Source organism: Heterodontus francisci, unplaced genomic scaffold (assembly GCF_036365525.1).
Source record: "Heterodontus francisci isolate sHetFra1 unplaced genomic scaffold, sHetFra1.hap1 HAP1_SCAFFOLD_323, whole genome shotgun sequence".
NCBI lineage: Eukaryota > Metazoa > Chordata > Chondrichthyes > Heterodontiformes > Heterodontidae > Heterodontus > Heterodontus francisci.
The window spans coordinates 221,610-246,259 of NW_027141078.1; the positions used below are offsets into that span (position 1 = coordinate 221,610).

Consider the following 24,650-nt stretch of genomic DNA (forward strand, 5'->3'; position numbering starts at 1 on the left):
TCGATTACTGCCTCCTTAACGCCAGCCTCCTTGGACCAGACTAGCGGCAGCATCTCGCGCATTCCCACCAGCGCCTGGGAGATCCCGAACTCGGAAATGGTCAGAAAGAATTGGATAGCCTCCTGTACCACTGGGAAAGAACAGTCGGACAGTAAAGTTCAGTCTCCTCGACACCCGCTCCCACCCCCCCCCCCGACAACTGCTCGACGTACCGGAGGGATTTTTGGAGCTCAGGAATTTGACAACGATCTCGATGGCGCCCTCGATTTTCCCGGTGAACGTCAGGCCCTCTCTCAGGTACTGCACCAGGACTTCCTGCTTGTCCAGCTCGGAGGGTTGCGGGACACCCTCGTCCGGCCCGGAAGGCTGCGGGACGCCCTCGTCCGGCTGCTCTCTCGGCGCCTGCAGTTCCGCCCCCGCCTCCTCTGTATCTGTGAGTCCAGCAACAGTGTGAGAAAGAGAGACAGAGAGAAAGAAAGGAGAGAGAAAGAGAGAAAGAAAGGAGAGAGAAAGAGAGAAAGAGAAAGAGAAAAAGAAAGAGAGAAAGAGAAAAAGAAAGAGAGAAAGAGAAAAAGAAAGAGAGGAAGAAAGAAAAGCGAAAGAAAAGAGAGAAAGAGAGAGAAGAGAAACAAAAAGAAACAAAGGAGAGAAAAAAAGAAGAGAAAGAGAAAGAAAGAAAGGAGAGAGAAAGAGAGAAAGAAAGGAGAGAGAAAGAGAGAAAGAAAGGAGAGAGAAAGAGAGAAAGAGAAAAAGAAAGAGAGAAAGAGAGAAAGAGAAAAAGAAAGAGAGAAAGAGAAAAAGAAAGAGAGAAAGAGAAAAAGAAAGAGAGGAAGAAAGAAAAGCGAAAGAAAAGAGAGAAAGAGAGAGAAGAGAAACAAAAAGAAACAAAGGAGAGAAAAAAAGAGAGGAAGAAAGGAGAGAGAAAGAAAGGAGAGAGGAAGAAAGGAGAGAGGAAGAAAGGAGAGAGGAAGAAAGGAGAGAGGAAGAAAGGAGAGAGGAAGAAAGGAGAGAGGAAGAAAGGAGAGAGGAAGAAAGGAGAGAGGAAGAAAGGAGAGAGGAAGAAAGGAGAGAGGAAGAAAGGAGAGAGGAAGAAAGGAGAGAGGAAGAAAGGAGAGAGGAAGAAAGGAGAGAGGAAGAAAGGAGAGAGGAAGAAAGGAGAGAGGAAGAAAGGAGAGAGGAAGAAAGGAGAGAGGAAGAAAGGAGAGAGGAAGAAAGGAGAGAGGAAGAAAGGAGAGAGGAAGAAAGGAGAGAGGAAGAAAGGAGAGAGGAAGAAAGGAGAGAGGAAGAAAGGAGAGAGGAAGAAAGGAGAGAGGAAGAAAGGAGAGAGGAAGAAAGGAGAGAGGAAGAAAGGAGAGAGGAAGAAAGGAGAGAGGAAGAAAGGAGAGAGGAAGAAAGGAGAGAGGAAGAAAGGAGAGAGGAAGAAAGGAGAGAGGAAGAAAGGAGAGAGGAAGAAAGGAGAGAGGAAGAAAGGAGAGAGGAAGAAAGGAGAGAGGAAGAAAGGAGAGAGGAAGAAAGGAGAGAGGAAGAAAGGAGAGAGGAAGAAAGGAGAGAGGAAGAAAGGAGAGAGGAAGAAAGGAGAGAGGAAGAAAGGAGAGAGGAAGAAAGGAGAGAGGAAGAAAGGAGAGAGGAAGAAAGGAGAGGAAGAAAGGAGAGAGGAAGAAAGGAGAGATAAGAAAGGAGAGAGGAAGAAAGGAGAGAGGAAGAAAGGAGAGAGGAAGAAAGGAGAGAGGAAGAAAGGAGAGAGGAAGAAAGGAGAGAGGAAGAAAGGAGAGAGGAAGAAAGGAGAGAGGAAGAAAGGAGAGAGGAAGAAAGGAGAGAGGAAGAAAGGAGAGAGGAAGAAAGGAGAGAGGAAGAAAGGAGAGAGGAAGAAAGGAGAGAGGAAGAAAGGAGAGAGGAAGAAAGGAGAGAGGAAGAAAGGAGAGAGGAAGAAAGGAGAGAGGAAGAAAGGAGAGAGGAAGAAAGGAGAGAGGAAGAAAGGAGAGAGGAAGAAAGGAGAGAGGAAGAAAGGAGAGAGGAAGAAAGGAGAGAGGAAGAAAGGAGAGAGGAAGAAAGGAGAGAGGAAGAAAGGAGAGAGGAAGAAAGGAGAGAGGAAGAAAGGAGAGAGGAAGAAAGGAGAGAGGAAGAAAGGAGAGAGGAAGAAAGGAGAGAGGAAGAAAGGAGAGAGGAAGAAAGGAGAGAGGAAGAAAGGAGAGAGGAAGAAAGGAGAGAGGAAGAAAGGAGAGAGGAAGAAAGGAGAGAGGAAGAAAGGAGAGAGGAAGAAAGGAGAGAGGAAGAAAGGAGAGAGGAAGAAAGGAGAGAGGAAGAAAGGAGAGAGGAAGAAAGGAGAGAGGAAGAAAGGAGAGAGGAAGAAAGGAGAGAGGAAGAAAGGAGAGAGGAAGAAAGGAGAGAGGAAGAAAGGAGAGAGGAAGAAAGGAGAGAGGAAGAAAGGAGAGAGGAAGAAAGGAGAGAGGAAGAAAGGAGAGAGAAAGAAAGGAGAGAGAAAGAAAGGAGAGAGAAAGAAAGGAGAGAGAAAGAAAGGAGAGAGAAAGAAAGGAGAGAGAAAGAAAGGAGAGAGAAAGAGAGAAAGAGAGAAAGAGAGAAAGAAAGAAAGAGAGAAAGAAAGAGAGAAAGAGAAAAAGAAAGAGAGAAAGAGAAAAAGAAAGAGAGAAAGAGAAAAAGAAGAGAGAAAGAGAAAAAGAAAGAGAGAAAGAGAAAAAGAGAAAAGAAAGAGAGAAAGAAAAAGAGAGAAAGAAAGAAAAGCGAAAGAAAAGAGAGAAAGAGAGAGAAGAGAAACAAAGGAGAGAAAGAAAGAAAGGAGAAAGAAAGAAGAAAGAGAAAAAAAGAAGAGAAAGAGAAAGAAAGAAAAGAGAGAGGAAGAAAAGAGAAAGAAAGAAAGGCGAGAAAGAAAGGCGAGAAAGAAAGGCGAGAAAGAAAGGCGAGAAAGAAAGGCGAGAAAGAAAGGCGAGAAAGAAAGGCGAGAAAGAAAGGCGAGAAAGAAAGGCGAGAAAGAAAGAAGAGAAAGAAGGAAAGGAGAGAGAAAGAAGGAAAGAAAAGAGAAAGGAGAAAGAAAAGAGAAAGAAAAAAAGAAAGAGAAAGAAAGAAAGGAGAAAGAGAAAAAAAGAGAAAGAGAGAGGAAGAAAAGAGAAAGAAAGAAAGGCGAGAAAGAAAGGCGAGAAAGAAAGGCGAGAAAGAAAGGCGAGAAAGAAAGGCGAGAAAGAAAGGCGAGAAAGAAAGGCGAGAAAGAAAGGCGAGAAAGAAGGAAAGGAGAGAGAAAGAAGGAAAGAAAAGAGAAAGGAGAAAGAAAAGAGAAAGAAAAAAAAGAAAGAGAAAGAAAGAAAGAGAAAGAAAGAAAAAGAAGAAAGAAATTTATTAAAGATGGACGGTCACAGATTAACCAGTCAGCGACCAGTAACCCAAGGGACCGCAGCCCCCTGCCCATCCCCACCACAGCCCCTCCCTCTCTCCTAGCTGGTTTTCGGGATGATTTCTTGGAGCAATGCATTCTGGAGCCAACCAGAGAGCAGGCTGCACGAGACCTGGTATCGTGCAACGAGATAGGATTAATTAATGACCTCATAGTGAAGGCACCCCCTAGATAGCAGCGATCATAATATGATTGAATTTCACATTCGGCTTGAGGGAGAGAAAAAAAAAGAGTGGGTCCAAGACGAGTATTTTAAACTTAAATAAAGGGCAATTATGAGTGCATGAAAGCAGAGGTAGCTAAAGTGAACTGGCAAATCAGGTTAAGGGATAGGTCAATAGAGATGCAGTGGCAGACATTTAGGGGATTTTTCAGAATAGACAAAATAGATACATTTCAATGAGAAAGAAAAATCCCAAGGGTGGGACCCGCCATCTGTGGTTAACTAAAACAGTTAAAGATAGTATCAAACTTAAAGAAAAAGCCTATAATTGCACAAAGGTGGGAGGCAGGTCAGAAGATTGGACAGAATATAAAAAAACAGCAAAGAATGACTAAAAGATTGATAAGGAAGGTAGAATTAGAGTACGAGAGAAAGCTAGCTAGAAATATAAAGACAGATAGGAAGAGTTTCACTTGAGAAAGGATGTAGCTGCATTGGAGGCAGTTCAGCGGAGGTTCACTAGATTGTTTCCAGAGATGGGGGGGGGCTTGACTTATGAAGAGAGATTGAACAGTTTAGGCCTTTTTGGAGTTTAGAAGAATGAGAGATCTAATTGAGGTATACAAAATGATTAAGGGGATTGACGAAAGAGACATAGAGAGGATGTTTCCCCTTGTGGGGCAATCTAGAACGAGAGGTCATAGTTTTAGGATAAGGGGTAGCAGATTGAAAACAGAGATGAGGAGAAATTACTTCTCTCAGAGGGTCGTGAGTCTGTGGAATTCACTACCCCCGAGTGCGGTGGATGCCAGGACATGGGGTAAATTTGAGGAGATAGAGAGAATTTTAACTAGAAATGGGTCGAAGGGTTGTGGAGAATGGGCAGGAAAGTGGAGTTGAGGCCGAGATGAGATCAGCCATGATCGTATTGAATGTCAGAGCAGGGTCGAGGGGCTGAATTGCCTACTCCTGCTCCTAGTTCTTATATTTAAAAAAGAAAAGTTAACAAAGTGAGTGTTGATCCGATAGAAAGGGAGTCCGGGGAATTAATAATGGATAATAAGGAGATGGTAGATGAATTGAACAGATATTTTGCATCGGTCTTCCCTATTGAGGATACAAGTAACATCCCAGTATTAGCTGCAAGTCAGGAAATGGAAGGGAGGGAGGAACTCAAGAAAATTACAATCACCAGGGAAGTGGTACTGAACAAATTGTTGGAGCTGCGGGCTGACAAGTCCCCGGGTCCTGATGGACTTCATCCTAGAGTGTTAAAAGAAAAGGCTAGTGAGATAGTTGATGCGTTAGTTTTAATTTTCCAAAATGCCCTAGATTCGGGGAAGGTTCCGTTAGATTGGAAAATAGCGAATGTAACTCCTTTATTGAAAAACGGAGGGAGACAGAAAGCAGGAAACTACAGGCCAGTTAGCTCAACATCTGTCTGAGGGAAAATGTTAGAAGCTATTATTAAAGATGTTAAAGCAGGGCATTTAGAAAAATTCAAGGTAATCAGGCAGAATCAGCATTGTTTTGTGAAAGGGAAATCATGTTTAACCAATTTATTGGAGTTCTTTGAGGGAGTTACATGTGCTGTGGATAAAGGGGAACCGGTGGATGTACTGTACTTAGATTTTCAGAAGGCATTTGATAAGGTGCCACATCAAAGGTTATAGCAGAAAATAAAAGCTCATGGTGTAGGGGACATGGATAGAAGATTGGCTAGCTAACAGGAAACAGAGAGTAGGCATAAATGGGTCATTTTCTGGTTGGCATGATGTAACTAGTGGTGTGCCTCAGGGACTGAAGGTATGGTTGCTAAATTTGCTGATGACACAAAGATAGGTCGGAAAGTAACTTGTGAAGAGGACATAAGGAGGCCACACAGGGATATAGATACGTTAAATGAGTGGGCAAAGACCTAGCAAATGGAGTATAATGTGGGAAAGTGGGAAATTGTCCACTTTGGCAGGAAGAATAAAAAAGCATGTTATCTAAATGGTGAGAGATTGCAGAGCTCTGAGATGCAGAGGGAACTGGGTGTCCTGGTGCATGAATCGCAAAAGGTTGGTATTCAGGTACAGCACTTAATTAAGAAAGCTAATAGAACGTTATCGATTATCGCGAGGAATTGAATATAAAAGTAGGGAGGTTATGCTTCAGTTATACAGGACATTGGTGAGACCACATCTGGAGTACTGTGTATACTGGTCTCCTTATTTAAGGAAGGATGTAAATGTGTTGGGAGGCAGTTCAGAGAAGGTTTACTCGACTAATCCCTGGAATGGGCGGGCTGTCTTACGAGGAAAGGTTGGACAGGCTAGGCTTGTATCTGCTGGAGTTTCGAAGACTAAGAGGCGACTTGATTGAAATATATAAGATCCTGAGGGGTCTTGAGAGGGTGGATGTGGAAAGGATGTTTCCCCTTGTGGGAGAATCTCGAACTAGGGGTCACTGTTAAAAAATAAGGGGTTGCCCATTTAAGACAGAGATGAGGAGAAATTTTTTCTCTCAGAGGGTCGTGAGTCTTTGGAATTCTCTTCCTCCAAAGGTGGTGGAAGCAGAGTCTTTGAATATTTTGAAGGCAGAGGTAGATAGATTCTCGATAAGCAAAGGAGGGGGGGGAATGTTGGAAGGTTATCGGGGGTAGGAGGAAATGTGGAGTAATCCGTTCAGCCATGAACTTATCGAATGGCGGAGCAGGCTCGAGGGGCCGAGTGGCCTAACTCCTGCTCCTAATTCGTACGTTTGTGGAAACCAGCCGCGATGCCATCGGCAGAACATGCTCTCGGGGGTTGTACGGCCTGTTCCTCCGACACTGCGGTGCTCCCTCAGTACTGACCCTCCGACACTGCGGTGCTCTCTCAGTACTGACCAGTCAACCTTAACCACCTTGTAACCCCGCCCACCCACCCCCCCCCCCCACCCCTTGCTCACCTTCAAAGCAGGCAGCCATAGTCCTCAGCAGGCGGGCAACACGAGGACTCTCTCCGCTCTCATCCAGATCCTCCACTGCGAACGGGGCTGTATCCGGATATCGCTCCCTGGCGTCCAGCGTCAGTTGGACCGCACGCCTGGAAGAGGGGCAATGGACGTTGTGGAGAGTTACTGCAGTATCGGACACTGAGAGAGAGATAGATAGATAGAGAGAACGCCGAAGACGCTCGCTCACCCACCTCCGGTGCCATCAGATCACCACTGATGTGCCCTGTGCCATCATTCTCATGGAGCGACAGCAGGGTTGTGGACACGACCTTTGACCTCTTCCCCCCCCCACCAAACACCTCTGTCCGCACCTCACACGTCGCCAGCAGGGCCTCAGGCTCTGCCCCTGCGGCCGTGACAGAGCGCGAGGCACGGGTTTACTGTCGGTCCAGCCTTACAGCGAGCGCGCGGGGCTTGGACGCGCACGCCAAGATTCCAGACCGCGGGAAGAGGTCAAAGGGCAACAACCCCGCCCCAGCCGCCACGAGATCACATTCGCCTTGCTCTCATCACGTGGCCCCGGTCAGAAACCATTTTGTACGAGTGAGGACAGGGTCAGTCCAACGGCCTCTCCTCCCCGCCCCCTCCTTACTTGTACTTGGCCCCCTTCAGAAGATGGTGGACGCGGCAGCAGACGGTGGAGGCAGTGTCACCAGGCGCGATGGCCTCTCTCTCCGACTCCGACGCCTCCTCCCCCTCCAGCTCGTCGTGTATTGTCGACAGGACCTCCGGCTGCATGGCAGCCCATTCTTCGCCTGGCTCCAACAGCAGGGCTGGGGGCAAAAAGGAGAGAGACTAGTTCAATTGCTCAAGATATTTTGAGGTGCTTCAGTCAATGAGTGACGTCCGAACGTTGCCACTGGGGTCGCGGAGGGAATTCCGCGGGAGCGTCGGACCGGTTTTCCAGGGTTCGAGGCTCAGCTGATTGAGGGCGGGCGGAGGGGAATGGTGGCGGGAGGGAAGTTTACGCGGGACACGGTCGCGCTCACCTGGAATCTGTCCCTGCTGTTTTTCCCTCAGTTGGGACAACTTCAGCAGCTCTTTCTCATACGCAGAATTTAGTTCGGCAATGCTGAGCTGAAATGGGGATGAAACGAGAAACCAGTTCAACCTCGGAGGTACTGCAGAGAGAGAGTCAGTGTGCGCATGTGGGACTCGTACCCCAGTGAGAGTCAGTGTGTGTGTGTGTGGACCCCGTACCCCAGTGAGAGTCAGTGTGTGTGTGTGTGTGTGTGTGTGGACCCCGTACCCCAGTGAGAGTCAGTGTGTGTGTGGGACTCGTACCCCAGTGAGAGTCAGTGTGTGTGTGTGTGTGTGTGTGTGTGTGGACCCCGTACCCCAGTGAGAGTCAGTGTGTGTGTGTGTGTGGGACTCGTACACCAGTGAGAGTCAGTGTGTGTGTGTGTGGGACTCGTACCCCAGTGAGAGTCAGTGTGTGTGTGTGTGTGTGTGTGGACCCCGTACCCCAGTGAGAGTCAGTGTGTGTGTGTGTGTGTGTGGAACCCCGTACCCCAGTGAGAGACAGTGTGCGCATGTGGGACTCGTACCCCAGTGAGAGTCACTGTGTGTGTGTGTGTGTGGACCCCGTACCCCAGTGAGAGTCAGTGTGTGTGTGGGACTCGTACCCCAGTGAGAGTCAGTGTGTGTGTGTGTGTGGGACTCGTACCCCAGTGAGAGTCAGTGTGTGTGTGTGTGTGAACCCCGTACCCCAGTGAGAGTCAGTGTGCGCATGTGGGACTCGTACCCCAGTGAGAGTCAGTGTGTGTGTGGGACTCGTACCCCAGTGAGAGTCAGTGTGTGTGTGTGTGGGACTCGTACCCCAGTGAGAGTCAGTGTGTGTGTGTGTGGGACTCGTACCCCAGTGAGAGTCAGTGTGTGTGTGTGTGTGTGGACCCCGTACCCCAGTGAGAGTCAGTGTGTGTGTGTGTGTGTGAACCCCGTACCCCAGTGAGAGTCAGTGTGCGCATGTGGGACTCGTACCCCAGTGAGAGTCAGTGTGTGTGTGTGTGGGACTCGTACCCCAGTGAGAGTCAGTGTGTGTGTGTGTGGGACTCGTACCCCAGTGAGAGTCAGTGTGTGTGTGTGTGGGACTCGTACCCCAGTGAGAGTCAGTGTGTGTGTGTGTGTGTGGACCCCGTACCCCAGTGAGAGTCAGTGTGTGTGTGTGTGTGTGAACCCCGTACCCCAGTGAGAGTCAGTGTGCGCATGTGGGACTCGCACCCCAGTGAGAGTCAGTGTGTGTGTGTGTGTGTGTGTGTGTGGGACTCGTACCCCAGTGAGTCAGTGTGTGTGTGTGTGTGTGTGTGTGTGGACCCCGTACCCCAGTGAGAGTCAGTGTGCGCATGTGGACCCCGTACCCCAGTGAGAGTCAGTGTGCGCATGTGGGACTCGTACCCCAGAGAGAGTCAGTGTGTGTGTGTGTGGACCCCGTACCCCAGTGAGAGTCAGTGTGTGTGTGTGTGTGGACCCAGTACCCCAGTGAGAGTCGGTGTGTGTGTGTGTGTGTGGACCCCGTACCCCAGTGAGAGTCAGTGTGTGTGTGTGTGTGGACCCCGTACCCCAGTGAGAGTCAGTGTGTGTGTGTGTGTGAACCCCGTACCCCAGTGAGAGTCAGTGTGTGTGTGTGTGTGGACCCCGTACCCCAGTGAGAGTCAGTGTGCGCATGTGGGACTCGTACCCCAGTGAGAGTCAGTGTGTGTGTGTGTGTGTGTGTGTGTGTGTGTGTGTGGGACTCGTACCCCAGTGAGAGTCAGTGTGTGTGTGTGTGTGTGTGTGTGTGGACCCCGTACCCCAGTGAGAGTCAGTGTGCGCATGTGGACCCCGTACCCCAGTGAGAGTCAGTGTGCGCATGTGGGACTCGTACCCCAGAGAGAGTCAGTGTGTGTGTGTGTGGACCCCGTACCCCAGTGAGAGTCAGTGTGTGTGTGTGTGTGGACCCCGTACCCCAGTGAGAGTCGGTGTGTGTGTGTGTGTGTGTGTGTGTGTGTGTGGGTGGACCCCGTACCCCAGTGAGAGTCGGTGTGTGTGTGTGTGTGGACCCCGTACCCCAGTGAGAGTCAGTGTGTGTGTGTGTGTGTGGACCCCGTACCCCAGTGAGAGTCAGTGTGTGTGCGCATGTGGACCCCGTACCCCAGTGAGAGTCAGTGTGCGCATGTGGGACTCGTACCCCAGAGAGAGTCAGTGTGTGTGTGTGTGTGGACCCCGTACCCCAGTGAGAGTCGGTGTGTGTGTGTGTGTGTGTGTGTGTGTGTGTGTGTGTGTGTGTGTGTGTGGGTGGACCCCGTACCCCAGTGAGAGTCGGTGTGTGTGTGTGTGTGGACCCCGTACCCCAGTGAGAGTCAGTGTGTGTGTGTGTGTGGACCCCGTACCCCAGTGAGAGTCAGTGTGTGTGTGTGTGTGGACCCCGTACCCCAGTGAGAGTCAGTGTGTGTGTGTGTGTGGACCCCGTACCCCAGTGAGAGTCAGTGTGTGTGTGTGTGTGGACCCCGTACCCCAGTGAGAGTCAGTGTGTGTGTGTGTGTGGACCCCGTACCCCAGTGAGAGTCAGTGTGTGTGTGTGTGTGGACCCCGTACCCCAGTGAGAGTCAGTGTGTGTGTGTGTGTGGACCCCGTACCCCAGTGAGAGTCAGTGTGTGTGTGTGTGTGGACCCCGTACCCCAGTGAGAGTCAGTGTGTGTGTGTGTGTGTGTGTGTGTGTGTGGACCCCGTACCCCAGTGAGAGTCAGTGTGTGTGTGTGTGTGGACCCCGTACCCCAGTGAGAGTCAGTGTGTGTGTGTGTGGACCCCGTACCCCAGTGAGAGTCAGTGTGTGTGTGTGTGTGTGGACCCCGTACCCCAGTGAGAGTCAGTGTGTGTGTGGGACTCGTACCCCAGTGAGAGTCAGTGTGTGTGTGTGTGTGGACCCCGTACCCCAGTGAGAGTCAGTGTGTGTGTGGGACTCGTACCCCAGTGAGAGTCAGTGTGTGTGTGTGTGTGGACCCCGTACCCCAGTGAGAGTCAGTGTGTGTGTGTGTGGACCCCGTACCCCAGTGAGAGTCAGTGTGTGTGTGGGACTCGTACCCCAGTGAGAGTCAGTGTGTGTGGACCCCGTACCCCAGTGAGAGTCAGTGTGCGCGTGTGGGACTCGTACCCAAGTGAGAGTCAGTGTGTGTGTGTGTGGGACTCGTACCCCAGTGAGAGTCAGTGTGTGTGGGACCCGTACCCCAGTGAGAGTCAGTGTGTGTGTGGGACCCCGTACCCCAGTGAGAGTCAGTGTGTGTGGGACCCGTACCCCAGTGAGAGTCAGTGTGTGTGTGGGACCCGTACCCCAGTGAGAGTCAGTGTGTGTGTGTGGAGCCCGTACCCCAGTGAGAGTCAGTGTGTGTGTGGAGCCCGTACCCCAGTGAGAGTCAGTGTGTGTGTGTGTGGACCCCGCACCCCAGTGTGAGTCAGTGTGTGTGTGTGGGACCCCGTACCCCAGTGAGAGTCGGTGTGTGTGTGGGACCCGCACCCCAGTGTGAGTCAGTGTGCGTGTGTGTGGGACCCGTACCCCAGTGAGAGTCGGTGTGTGTATGGGATCCTGTACCCCAGTGAGAGTCAGTGTGTGTGGGACACATACCCCAGTGAGAGTCAGTGTGTGTGTGGGACCCGTACCCCAGTGAGAGTCAGTGTGTGTGGGACACATACCCCAGTGAGAGTCAGTGTGTGTGTGGGACCCGTACCCCAGTGAGAGTCGGTGTGTGTATGGGATCCCGTACCCCAGTGAGAGTCAGTGTGTGTGTGTGTGGGACCCGTACCCCAGTGAGAGTCAGTGTGTGTGGGACACATACCCCAGTGAGAGTCAGTGTGTGTGGGACACATACCCCAGTGAGAGTCAGTGTGTGTGTGTGTGGGACCCCGTACCCCAGTGAGAGTCAGTGTGTGTGGGACACATACCCCAGTGAGAGTCAGTGTGTGTGTGGGACCCGTACCCCAGTGAGAGTCAGTGTGTGTGGGACACATACCCCAGTGAGAGTCAGTGTGTGTGGGACACATACCCCAGTGAGAGTCAGTGTGTGTGTGTGTGGGACCCGCACCCCAGTGAGAGTCAGTGTGTGTGTGTGTGGGACCCCGTACCCCAGTGAGAGTCAGTGTGTGTGGGACACATACCCCAGTGAGAGTCAGTGTGTGTGGGACCCGTACCCCAGTGAGAGTCAGTGTGTGTGGGACCCGTACCCCAGTGAGAGTCAGTGTGTGTGTGGGACCCCGTACCCCAGTGAGAGTCAGTGTGTGTGGGACCCGTACCCCAGTGAGAGTCAGTGTGTGTGTGGGACCCGTACCCCAGTGAGAGTCAGTGTGTGTGTGGGACCCCGTACCCCAGTGAGAGTCAGTGTGTGTGGGACCCGTACCCCAGTGAGAGTCAGTGTGTGTGTGGGACCCGTACCCCAGTGAGAGTCAGTGTGTGTGTGGACCCCGTACCCCAGTGAGAGTCAGTGTGTGTGGGACCCGTACCCCAGTGAGAGTCAGTGTGTGTGTGGGACCCGTACCCCAGTGAGAGTCAGTGTGTGTGTGGACCCCGTACCCCAGTGAGAGTCAGTGTGTGTGGGACCCGTACCCCAGTGAGAGTCAGTGTGGAACATGTACCCACTGCCCTCCCCACTCCCAGTTACCTTCCACGTGAAGGGGTTGTTGGCCAAAATGGCCCCCAGCAGTTGGATGGCATACTTGCAGACATTGACTGACTTGTCGCAGAGTCTGCCCGTTGCCAGGGTGACCACCGCCTGGAAGCGTTTCAGAGGGAGAGCCTGAAAGCAGAATAAGGGGCGGGGGAAGATAAAAAAAACAATTGTCGTTACCTCGACGCTTCAGGCTGGTCGCACGCGGACCCCTTCCCGCCGGATTACCTTCTCCTGGACGACGTGCGTCAGGACCTGGAGAGCGCGGCTGCGGACGAAAGCGTGGACGTCGTGGAGGTGAAGCTGCAACGCGTCCAGGAAGCGGTCGCGGGTCTCGCGCGCCGGCCCGTCCAGCTGGGGCCCGCTCAGCACCCGGGTCACCATCTGGCCCATGGCGGACAGCACCGCGTTGCGCAGGGCGTAACTCTGGAGGGGGAGGGAAGAGAGAGGACAGAGGGTGAGGTCAAAGGGCGAGGCGGAGCGGCTCTCGGCCACTATTCCCTTCGCCCCCCCCCCCCCCACCGCAATCCAGATTGCCCGCCCGCTCACCTCGCCGTTCAGCAAGTCCACGATCAGGCTGATGTTTGGAATCATGACCTCGGGAATCCTCTCGGCCAGTTCCGCCAGGAACGCGGCGAAGGACCGTGCCCCGGAGGACTCGCGGCCGGGCTCCCCGGCTCCGTTCCGCCCAATTTCCCTGCAAAAGAGCAAAATAAGACCGAGCTTGGGAGGGGGGGTGGGGGGGAAACAAAGCAGAACACCAACGGTCAATTCTGCTACTGAATGACGCGCGTTTGTCCTGCGATTATCAGCACGTCAAAACGTCCAAAAGTGCCTCATTGCTCATGTGTAATGTACGCACAGCAGGATCCCGGGTATTCGACATATAAGCAGAGCCCCTCCGATACTCTCGATTAGATTCCAGTCTGTAACTCACTCCCGGGTATCTGTTATTCTATATATAAACCCCACCGAACCCCTCGATTAGATTCCAGTCTGTAACTCACTCCCGGGTATCTGTTATTCTATATATAAACCAGCCCGAAACCCTCGATTAGATTCCAGTCTGTAACTCACTCCCGGGTATCTGTTATTCTATATATAAACCACCCCGAACCCCTCGATTAGATTCCAGTCTGTAACTCAGTCCCGGGTATCTGTTATTCTATATATAAACCCCCCCCCGAACCCCTCGATTAGATTCCAGTCTGTAACTCACTCCCGGGTATCTGTTATTCTATATATAAACCCCCCCGAACCCCTCGATTAGATTCCAGTCTGTAACTCACTCCCGGGTATCTGTTATTCTATATATAAACCACCCCGAACCCCTCGATTAGATTCCAGTCTGTAACTCACTCCCGGCTATCTGTTATTCTATATATAAACTAACCCGAACCCCTCGATTAGATTCCAGTCTGTAACTCACTCCCGGGTATCTGTTATTCTATATATAAACCACCCCGAACCCCTCGATTAGATTCCAGTCTGTTACTCACTCCCTGGTATCTGTTGTTCTATATATAAACCCCCCCGAACCCCTCGATTAGATTCCAGTCTGTAACTCACTCCCGGCTATCTGTTATTCTATATATAAACTAACCCGAACCCCTCGATTAGATTCCAGTCTGTAACTCACTCCCGGGTATCTGTTATTCTATATATAAACCCCCCGAACCCCTCGATTAGATTCCAGTCTGTAACTCACTCCCGGGTATCTGTTATTCTATATATAAACTAACCCGAACCCCTCGATTAGATTCCAGTCTGTAACTCACTCCCGGGTATCTGTTATTCTATATATAAACCCCCCCGAACCCCTCGATTAGATTCCAGTCTGTAACTCACTCCCGGGTATCTGTTATCCTATATATAAACCCCCCCGAACCCCTCGATTAGATTCCAGTCTGTAACTCACTCCCGGGTATCTGTTATTCTATATATAAACTAACCCGAACCCCTCGATTAGATTCCAGTCTGTAACTCACTCCCGGGTATCTGTTATTCTATATAGAAACTCCCCCGAACCCCTCGATTCGATTCCAGTCTGTAACTCACTCCCGGGTATCTGCTACTCCATTATTAAACCCCCATGCGCCCCGCACCACGCCCCCGGACCCCTCGACTGAGCAGGGGCTGAACTCACCTCATGATCTCCCCCACGATGGACTTCAGCCCATACTCGGTGGCCCAGATGGTGACCACGTGCACCAGGACCGGGGCCAGCTGCTCACTGTGCTGCAGCAGCTGGATGACGTCAAGCGTGGCCCCTGCAGGCGCCGATTTAACAGAGAGAAGGGAGACGTCAGTCAGTATGTGCACCGGGCTGGCTGGGAGGCAGCCCCCTCTGAATAACCCAACTCCACCCCCCCACCACCATCGCACTCCGATGGCCTCCCGCGCCCACATGCAAACCCACCCAGCATGTGGTTGTAACGTTTGATCATCATGGCCAAGAGATGGGCCACAGCCTCGCGTGTAGACTTGTTCTTCGCATGTCCGATGCTGGAATTCTCCAGGATGTGGTAGCAACAACAGGTGATGAGGCTGGAACCAGAGTGGTCGGTCAGGCGGTGGGAGAGAAAGCAGAAAGAGAAACAGGGTCAGCAAAAGGTCAGCGACTTTCGCAAGGCTCGCCCGCACTCTTCTCCCCCCCCCCCACCCCCCAAAACAACCCTGGCGGGTCACTGACCGGCTGAACTCCTCCTCCACCTGCCCGATGCTCCAGAGCCTGCAAACGTCCACCTGCAGCAGCTGGCCCAGGACCTGCACGGCCGCCATCCGGTCCGTCTCCCAGTCAAACTCCCAGGACTTGAGCTTCAGTTTGCGCACCTGCGACAGAGGGAGGACAGGACAGGCGTGTGAGACAGCGAGGCAGAGCGAGAGAGACAGACAGACAGACAAAGAGAGAGAGACACAGAGAGAGCCTGTCTTGTCGTCACCATCACCTTGCCAGTGGGCCCCATGTTTGCCAGCTCCTGTCTGTAGTTCAAGTCCTCAAAGGCCTCGATGAACTGTGTGAGCAAGTAGCAATTCATCTTCAGTGTGTTCAGGTGTTCCAGGTGGTCTGATGGGGTCAGCGTCGTGTCAGCCAGGACCCCCGGGAGGTCACTGGAGTGTCGGGAGACGGCTGGGGGCACAAAGCAGAACACAGGAAGTCACGCAGAGGCAGCTCTGTACTGTACCCGTCCTGGGAGTGCTCGATGCTGACACTGGGTATAAAGTGGGGGTAGGGGGTTTACACTGTCAGGGTAATGTAGAGGGAGCTCTGTATTGTACCCGTCCTGGGAGTGCTCGATGCTGACACTGGGTATAAAGTGGGGTAGGGGGTTTACACTGTCAGGGTAATGTAGAGGGAGCTCTGTATTGTACCCGTCCTGGTATTGTCCCTGTCTCAGTGGCCAATCAGATTACCAAAGATTTGCGATCATTCTCTCGGGGCGATAGCAGGGCTGGCTGACACGACCTTTAACCTGTGACCCCACCCCCCCCTGTCCGTACCTCGCGCAAGGCGCGAGCAGGGCCTCAGGCTCTCCGCCCTGCGGCCGCGACAGAGCGCGAGGCACGAGTTTTCTGTGGGTCCGGCCTTACAGCGGGCGCGTGGGACTTGACCGCGCACGCCAAGATTACGGACCGTGTGAGAAACAAATTTAAAAAAAAAGGTCAGAGGTCGGGTCGGTCAGCCCCCGCCGCAGGAGGTCACATTCGCCTTGGTGTCATCACGCGGCCCCAGTCAGTCAGAAGGGGGGAGTCTGTAGCCCGCCCTCACAGAGTGTGCTTGGGAACCTCCCGCTGACCAGTGAGGGCAGCTCGGTTAACCCCAGGAGGAGGAAGGGTTGGGTGTCTCCACGACCTCTCCCCTTCCCTCCGCCACCCACTCCCTCCGTCCCTCCCTCGTCCGCTCACCTTTCACCACGAGGTCCAGCGTCTTTTCCTGCAATCCGGGATCCACATCTTTGAACTGACTGCAGCGGGGAGAAAGAAAACCAGAGAGAAGATGAGGTCTTGAGCAGCCGAATAGCCGGGATGGCTCCGGGGCGAAGGGTGCAACAAAAAAAAAAATTTCCTCCCACACATCACTTGAACCCTCCAGTGACCATTTACAAGCCCCAAGACCGGGCGGGGAAGGGAGGGAGGGGAAGACAGGACAGGAGCAACGGGAGAATCCTTGAGTGAGGAGAGAGAGAGAGAGGGAAGGAAGGGAACAGCAGTCCTGGAAAGAGCCCCGGGCGTAGTGGGGGGCGTTGAGGAAGATACTCACCTCAGGACACTATACAGCGAGTCAAAATGCTCGAGCACCGCCAAGGGCCCTCTGCTCCGGAAAGCCGACTGAAAAGCTGAGGGATTGAAACACACACGCATTTCAATTGACTCTGATAAACCCTAAAAACTCCTCCTGTCCCCCACAGTACACTCCACCCCTCCCTCCCCAAGACACTCCGTCCCCCACTCTCTCTCTCTCCCTCCCCAGGGCTCTCCGTCCCCCACTCTCTCTCTCTCTCTCTCTCCCTCCCTCCCTCGGGTACACTCTCCGTCCCCCACTCTCTCTCCCCTGGGTACACTCTGTGTCCTCCCTCCCCAGGACTCTCCGTCCCCCACTCTCTCTCTCTCTCTCTCTACCCCGGGTACACTCTGTGTCCTCCCTCCCCAGGACTCTCCGTCCCCCACTCTCTCTCCCCCGGGTACACTCTGTGTCCTCCCTCCCCAGGACTCTCCGTCCCCCACTCTCTCTCTCTCCCCCAGGTACACTCTCCGTCCCCCACTCTCTCTCTCTCTCTCTCTACCCCGGGTACACTCTGTGTCCTCCCTCCCCAGGACTCTCCGTCCCCCACTCTCTCTCCCCCGGGTACACTCTGTGTCCTCCCTCCCCAGGACTCTCCGTCCCCCACTCTCTCTCCCCCGGGTACACTCTGTGTCCTCCCTCCCCAGGACTCTCCGTCCCCCACTCTCTCTCTCCCTCCCTCCCTCCCTCGGGTACACTCTCCGTCCCCCACTCTCTCTCCCCTGGGTACACTCTGTGTCCTCCCTCCCCAGGACTCTCCGTCCCCCACTCTCTCTCTCTCTCTCCCTCGGGTACACTCTCCGTCCCCCACTCTCTCTCTCTCTCCCTCCCTCCCTCCCTCGGGTACACTCTCCATCCCCCACTCTCTCTCCCCCGGGTACACTCTGTGTCCTCCCTCCCCAGGACTCTCCATCCCCCACTCTCTCTCTCTCTCTCCCCCGGGTACACTCTGTGTCCTCCCTCCCCAGGACTCTCCGTCCCCCACTCTCTCTCCCCCAGGTACACTGTGTCCTCCCTCCCCGGGCCTCTCCATCCCCCACTCTCTCTCTCTCTCCCTCCCTCCCTCGGGTACACTCTCCGTCCCCCACTCTCTCTCCCCCAGGTACACTCTGTGTCCTCCCTCCCCGGGCCTCTCCATCCCCCACTCTCTCTCTCTCTCCCCCGGGTACACTCTGTGTCCTCCGTCCCCGGGCCTCTCCGTCCCCCACTCTCTCTCTCTCTCCGTCCCCGGGCCTCTCCATTCCCCCACTCTCTCTCTCTCTCTCTCTCTCTCTCTCTCCCCCGGGTACACTCTGTGTCCTCCGTCCCCGGGCCTCTCCATCCCCCACTCTCTCTCTACCCCGGGTACACTCTGTGTCCTCCGTCCCCCACTCTCTCTCTCCGTCCCCGGGCCTCTCCATTCCCCCACTCTCTCTCCGTCCCCGGGCCTCTCCATCCCCCACACTCTCTCTCTCTCCGTCCCCGGGCCTCTCCATTCCCCCACTCTCTCTCTACCCCGGGTACACTCTGTGTCCTCCGTCCCCGGGCCTCTCCATTCCCCACTCTCTCTCTCCGTCCCCCGGGTACACTCTGTGTCCTCCGTCCCCGGGCCTCTCCATCCCCCACTCTCTCTCTACCCCGGGTACACTCTGTGTCCTCCGTCCCCGGGCCTCTCCAGCCCCACTCTCTCTCTCCATCCCCGGGCCTCTCCATCCCCCCACTCTCTCTCTCTGCGTCCCCGGGCCTCTCCATTCCCCACTCTCTCTCTCCGTCCCCGGGCCTCTCCATCCCCCACTCTCTCTCTCTCTCTCCGTCCCCGGGCCTCTCCATTCCCCACTCTCTCTCTCCGTCCCCGGGCCTCTCCATCCCCCACTCTCTCTCTCTCTCTCTCTCTCCGTCCCCGGGCCTCTCCATTCCCCACTCTCTCTCTCTCCGTCCCCGGGCCTCTCCATTCCCCCACTCTCTCTCTCTCTCTCCCCCGGGTACACTCTGTGTCCTCCGTCCCCGGGCCTCTCCATCCCCCACTCTCTCTCTACCCCGGGTACACTCTGTGTCCTCCGTCCCCGGGCCTCTCCATCCCCCACTCTCTCTCTACCCCGGGTACACTCTGTGTCCTCCGTCCCCGGGCCTCTCCATCCCCCACTCTCTCTCTCCATCCCCAGGCCTCTCCATCCCCCACTCTCTCTCTCTCCGTCCCCGGGCCTCTCCATTCCCCACTCTCTCTCCGTCCCCGGGCCTCTCCATCCCCCACTCTCTCTCTCCGTCCCCGGGCCTCTCCATCCCCCACTCTCTCTCTCTCTCTCCGTCCCCGGGCCTCTCCATTCCCCACTCTCTCTCTCCGTCCCCGGGCCTCTCCATCCCCCACTCTCTCTCTCTCTCTCCGTCCCCGGGCCTCTCCATTCCCCACTCTCTCTCTCCGTCCCCGGGCCTCTCCATCCCCCACTCTCTCTCTCTCCGTCCCCGGGCCTCTCCATTCCCCACTCTCTCTCTCCGTCCCCGGGCCTCTCCATCCCCCACTCTCTCTCTACCCCGGGTACACTCTGTGTCCTCCGTCCCCGGGCCTCTCCATCCCCCACTCTCTCTCTCTCCGTCCCCGGGCCTCTCCATCCCCCACTCTCTCTCTCTCCGTCCCCGGGCCTCTCCATCCCCCACTCTCTCTCTCTCCGTCCCCGGGCCTCTCCATCCCCCACTCTCTCTCTCTCCATCCCCCACTCTCTCTCTCTCTCCGTCCCCGGGCCTCTCCATTCCCCACTCTCTCTCTCTCCGTCCCCGGGCCTCTCCATTCCCCACTCTCTCTCTCCGTCCCCGGGCCACTCCATTCCCCACTCTCTCTCTCTCTCCGTCCCCGGGCCTCTCCATCCCCCACTCTCTCTCTCCGTCCCCGGGCCTCTCCATCCCCCACTCTCTCTCTCCGTCCCCGGGCCTCTCCATCCCCCACTCTCTCTCTCCGTCCCCGGGCCTCTCCATCCCCCACTCTCTCTCTCCGTCCCCGGGCCTCTCCATCCCCCACTCTCTCTCTCCGTCCCCGGGCCTCTCCATCCCCCACTCTCTCTCTCTCTCTCCGTCCCCGGGCCTCTCCATCCCCCACTCTCTCTCTCCGTCCCCGGGCCTCTCCATTCCCCACTCTCTCTCTCCGTCCCCGGGCCTCTCCATCCCCCACTCTCTCTCTCTCCGTCCCCGGGCCTCTCCATCCCCCACTCTCTCTCTCTCCGTCCCCGGGCCTCTCCATCCCCCACTCTCTCTCTCTCCGTCCCCGGGCCTCTCCATCCCCCACTCTCTCTCTCTCCGTCCCCGGGCCTCTCCATCCCCCACTCTCTCTCTCTCCGTCCCCGGGCCTCTCCATCCCCCACTCTCTCTCTCTCCGTCCCCGGGCCTCTCCATCCCCCACTCTCTCTCTCTCCGTCCCCGGGCCTCTCCATCCCCCACTCTCTCTCTCTCCATCCCCCACTCTCTCTCTCTCCGTCCCCGGGCCTCTCCATCCCCCACTCTCTCTCTCTCTCCGTCCCCGGGCCTCTCCATTCCCCACTCTCTCTCTCTCCGTCCCCGGGCCTCTCCATTCCCCACTCTCTCTCTCTCTCCGTCCCCGGGCCTCTCCATTCCCCACTCTCTCTCTCTCCGTCCCCGGGCCTCTCCATTCCCCACTCTCTCTCTCCGTCCCCGGGCCTCTCCATTCCCCACTCTCTCTCTCCGTCCCCGGGCCTCTCCATTCCCCACTCTCTCTCTCTCCGTCCCCGGGCCTCTCCATTCCCCACTCTCTCTCTCTCTCCGTCCCCGGGCCTCTCCATCCCCCACTCTCTCTCTCCGTCCCCGGGCCTCTCCATCCCCCACTCTCTCTCTCTCTCCGTCCCCGGGCCTCTCCATCCCCCACTCTCTCTCTCTCTCCGTCCCCGGGCCTCTCCATCCCCCACTCTCTCTCTCTCTCTCCGTCCCCGGGCCTCTCCATTCCCCACTCTCTCTCTCTCTCTCCGTCCCCGGGCCTCTCCATTCCCCACTCTCTCTCTCTCCGTCCCCGGGCCTCTCCATTCCCCACTCTCTCTCTCCGTCCCCGGGCCTCTCCATTCCCCACTCTCTCTCTCTCCGTCCCCGGGCCTCTCCATTCCCCACTCTCTCTCTCCGTCCCCGGGCCTCTCCATTCCCCACTCTCTCTCTCCGTCCCCAGGCCTCTCCATTCCCCACTCTCTCTCTCCGTCCCCGGGCCTCTCCATCCCCCACTCTCTCTCTCCGTCCCCGGGCCTCTCCATCCCCCACTCTCTCTCTCCATCCCCGGGCCTCTCCATCCCCCACTCTCTCTCTCTCTCCCCCGGGTACACTCTGTGTCCTCCCTCCCCGGGCCTCTCCATCCCCCACTCTCTCTCTCTCTCCGTCCCCGGGCCTCTCCATCCCCCACTCTCTCTCTCTCCGTCCCCGGGCCTCTCCATTCCCCACTCTCTCTCTCTCCATCCCCGGGCCTCTCCATTCCCCACTCTCTCTCTCTCCATCCCCGGGCCTCTCCATCCCCCACTCTCTCTCTCTCTCTCTCTCCCTCCCCGGGCCTCTCCATTCCCCACTCTCTCTCTCTCTCTCTCCCTCCCCGGGCCTCTCCATTCCCCACTCTCTCTCTCTCTCTCTCCGTCCCCGGGCCTCTCCATTCCCCACTCTCTCTCTCCGTCCCCGGGCCTCTCCATTCCCCACTCTCTCTCTCTCCGTCCCCGGGCCTCTCCATTCCCCACTCTCTCTCTCTCTCCGTCCCCGGGCCTCTCCATCCCCCACTCTCTCTCTCTCCGTCCCCGGGCCTCTCCATTCCCCACTCTCTCTCTCTCTCCGTCCCCGGGCCTCTCCATTCCCCACTCTCTCTCTCTCTCTCCGTCCCCGGGCCTCTCCATTCCCCACTCTCTCTCTCCGTCCCCGGGCCTCTCCATTCCCCACTCTCTCTCTCCGTCCCCGGGCCTCTCCATTCCCCACTCTCTCTCTCTCCGTCCCCGGGCCTCTCCATTCCCCACTCTCTCTCTCTCCGTCCCCCGGGTACACTCCGTACCCTGGATCTGATCGGGCAGCTGTCGGAGGGGCAGCACCTCCTCCACCACGTACTGCCTCTCCCTCCCGCTCCTCAGCAGGTCGGCCCGGGCCCGGGGAATCACGAACTCGAAGGCCATCCCGGTGCTGGCGTCCTTGCTCGCTCGCCCGCCCGCTCCCGACCGCCTTTCCCGCTTCCCGGTTTGAATCATAACGGTCGCCTCTCTCTCTCCAACCGCCGCCCGCCTTTCATTCTCCACCAATCGCCGACGCCCGCCTTTCATTTTCCTCCAATCGCCGCCCGCCTTTCATTCTCCACCAATCGCCGACGCCCGCCTTTCATTTTCCTCCAATCGCCGCCCGCCTTTCATTCTCCACCAATCGCCGACGCCCGCCTTTCATTTTCCTCCAATCGCCGCCCGCCTTTCATTCTTCTCCAATCGCCGACCACTGTTCATTCTCCACCAATCGCCGACGCCCGCCTTTCATTTTCCTCCAATCGCCGCCCGCCTTTCATTGTCCTCCAATCGCCGACCGCTGTTCATTCTCCTCCAATCATCGCCGCCCGCCTTTCATTGTCCTCCAATCGCCGACCGCTGTTCATTCTCCTCCAATCATCGCCGCCCGCCTTTCATTGTCCTCCAATCGCCGACCGGTTTTCATTCTCCTCCAATCATCGCCGCCCGCCTTTCATTTTCCTCCAATCGCCGACCGCTTTTCATTCTCCTCCAATCGCCGCCCGCCTTTCATTCTTCTCCAATCGCCGACCGCTTTTCATTCTCCTCCAATCATCGCCGCCCACCTTTCATTGTCCTCCAATCGCCGACCGCTGTTCATTCTCCTCCAATCACCGCCGCCGGCCTTTCATTCTCCTCCAACCGCCGCCCGCCGACCATCTCCTGCCAATCCGCTGCCGTTGCCGCACTCGGGTCGGCCAATCACCGCGTCTCCTCCTCGTCACCCTCCCGCTCCGGCCAATCGGAGCCCACCCCGCTTTCGAAACGGTCGCTTCCAATCGCGGGGTGGCCGGGTGTGGGCTGACATGCCGGCCTCCGCTCCGCAGCCAATCGGCTGAGAGCTTTGAGTGAGCGGGCGGTTTCAGCCCCGCGCGGGCTGCCGCTGGTGGGTGACCGGGAGCGGGACTGATGTCATTTCCGGCTGGGCCGCAGCTTCGTCCGACGGGGGCCCCGCCCCTTCCGGCAACGGTCCCGGAACACTGGCTTAAGATGGCGGGCAGGCGGCGCCTGCGCATTTCCGCGGCCGGCTGCCGGCGTGACCTCATTGGTTCCTGGGCTCCTTCTGACGGCATCGATTGCTGATGTCACTGGTTCTGATGTCACTGGTCCCTGATGTCACTGGTTCCTGGGGTCACTGAATTGTGCTGTCGCTGGTCCCTGATGTCACCGGTTCCTGATGTCACTGAATTGTGCTGTCACTGGTCCCTGATGTCACTGGTTCCTGATGTCATTGGTTCTGATGTCACTGGTTCCTGATGTCATTGGTTCTGATGTCACTGGTCCCTGATGTCATTAGCTCTGAGATATTGAATTGTGAAGTCACTGGTCGCTTATGTCATCGGTTCCTGGTGTCATTGGTTCTGATGTCACTGGTTCCTGATTACACTGATTTTGATGTCACTGGTTCCTGATGTCACTGAATCCTGATGTCATTGAATCCTGATGTCATTCGTTCCTGATGTCACTGAATCCTGACGTCACTGCTTCCTGATGTCACTGCTTCCTGATGTCATTGAATCCTGATGTCATTTGTTCCTGGTGTCTTTCTTTCCTTATGTCTTTCGTTCCTGATGTCACTGGTTCCAGATAACTTTCGTTCCTGATATCATTGGTTTCTGATGTCACTGGTTTTCATGTCATTGGTTCCTGATGTCCCTGAATTGTGATGTCACTGTTTCTTGATATTCATTGATTCACAATGTCACTGAATCCGGATGCCACTGGTTCCTGATGTCATTGGTTCTGATATCACTGAATCCTGATGTCACTGGTCCCTGATGTCATTGATTCAAGATGTCACTGAATCCTGATGTCATTGATTCTGATGTCACTGAATTGTGATGTCACTGGTCCCTGATGTCATTGAATCCCAATGTCACTGGTCCTTGATGTCATCGGTACCTATGTCACTGAATCCTGCCTGAAGAGGTGGTAGAGGCAGGAACCCGCACAACATTCAAAAAGTATTTAGAAGAGCACTTGAAACGCCATAACATACAAGGCTATGAGCCAAGTGCTGGAAAATGGGATGAGAATAGTTAGGTGCTTGATGGCTGGAACAGACACAATGGGCTGAAGGGCCTGTTTCTGTGCTGTATAACTCAATGACTCCTGATGTCAATGGATCCTGATGTCACTGGTTTCTGATGTCGTTGGTTCCTGATGTCAGTGATCCCTGATATCATAGGTTCCTGATGTCACTGGCTCCCGATCTCACTGGTTCCTGATATCATTGATCCCTGATATCACTGGTTCCTGATATCACTGGTTCTTGATGTCATTGGTTCCTGATGTCATTGGTTCCTGATGTCACTGGTTCCTGATGTCATTGGTTCCTGATGTCATTGGTTCCTGATGTCACTGGCTCCCGATCTCACTGGTTCCTGATATCATTGATCCCTGATATCACTGGTTCCTGATATCACTGGTTCTTGATGTCATTGGTTCCTGATGTCATTGGTTCCTGATGTCACTGGTTCCTGATGTCATTGATTCCTGATGTCATTGGTTCCTGATGTCATTGGTTCCTGGTGCCACTGGTTCCTGTTGTCACTGGTTCCTGTTGTCACTGGTTCCTGATATCATTGGTTCCTGATGTCACTGGTTCCCGATCTCATTGGTTACTGATGTCATTGGTTGCTGATGTCATTGATCCCTGATATCATTGGTTCCTGATGTTATTAGTTCCTCATATCATTGCTTCCTGATGTCATTGATTCTTGCTGCCACCGGTTCCTGATGTCATTGATCCCTGATATCATTGGTTCCTGATGTTATTAGTTCCTCATATCATTGCTTCCTGATGTCATTGATTCTTGCTGTCACTGGTTCCTGATATCACTGGTTCTTGATTTCATTGGTTCCTGATGTCACTGGTTCCTGATATCACTGATTCTTGATGTCAATGGTTCCTGGTGTCACTGGTTCCTGATGTCACTGGTTCCTGTTGTCACTGGTTCCTGATATCATTGATCCCTGA

At 54.9% G+C, this 24,650-nt stretch overlaps 1 protein-coding gene, 2 non-coding genes and 1 pseudogene across 3 annotated transcripts in view; 1 reads left to right on the forward strand and 3 right to left on the reverse strand.

Moving 5' to 3' along the window:
- Positions 1 to 22,587, reverse strand: part of ncapd2 (non-SMC condensin I complex, subunit D2) — a 26,072-nt gene extending 3,485 nt beyond the window's left edge. Inside the window, exons 1-15 of the mRNA XM_068026520.1 lie at positions 21,457 to 22,587; positions 16,443 to 16,518; positions 16,088 to 16,146; positions 15,130 to 15,311; positions 14,874 to 15,013; positions 14,601 to 14,728; positions 14,328 to 14,451; positions 12,731 to 12,878; positions 12,410 to 12,607; positions 12,176 to 12,310; positions 7,538 to 7,625; positions 7,141 to 7,321; positions 6,501 to 6,637; positions 213 to 431; positions 6 to 130 (exon numbers count right to left, since the gene is read on the reverse strand). Of these exons, the coding sequence (XP_067882621.1) occupies positions 6 to 130; positions 213 to 431; positions 6,501 to 6,637; positions 7,141 to 7,321; positions 7,538 to 7,625; positions 12,176 to 12,310; positions 12,410 to 12,607; positions 12,731 to 12,878; positions 14,328 to 14,451; positions 14,601 to 14,728; positions 14,874 to 15,013; positions 15,130 to 15,311; positions 16,088 to 16,146; positions 16,443 to 16,518; positions 21,457 to 21,718 (2,202 nt within the window). The 5' untranslated portion in view covers positions 21,719 to 22,587. The remainder of the gene's footprint in view (positions 1 to 5; positions 131 to 212; positions 432 to 6,500; positions 6,638 to 7,140; positions 7,322 to 7,537; positions 7,626 to 12,175; positions 12,311 to 12,409; positions 12,608 to 12,730; positions 12,879 to 14,327; positions 14,452 to 14,600; positions 14,729 to 14,873; positions 15,014 to 15,129; positions 15,312 to 16,087; positions 16,147 to 16,442; positions 16,519 to 21,456) is intronic.
- Positions 809 to 2,694, forward strand: LOC137361964 (splicing regulatory glutamine/lysine-rich protein 1 pseudogene; annotated as a pseudogene).
- LOC137361970 (small nucleolar RNA U85) lies at positions 6,746 to 7,066 on the reverse strand. The gene has a single exon (XR_010972361.1). It is a non-coding gene; the product is annotated as a small nucleolar RNA U85 (small nucleolar RNA).
- Positions 15,581 to 15,909, reverse strand: LOC137361969 (small nucleolar RNA U85). The gene has a single exon (XR_010972360.1). It is a non-coding gene; the product is annotated as a small nucleolar RNA U85 (small nucleolar RNA).
- Positions 22,588 to 24,650: the final 2,063 nt, after the last annotated feature.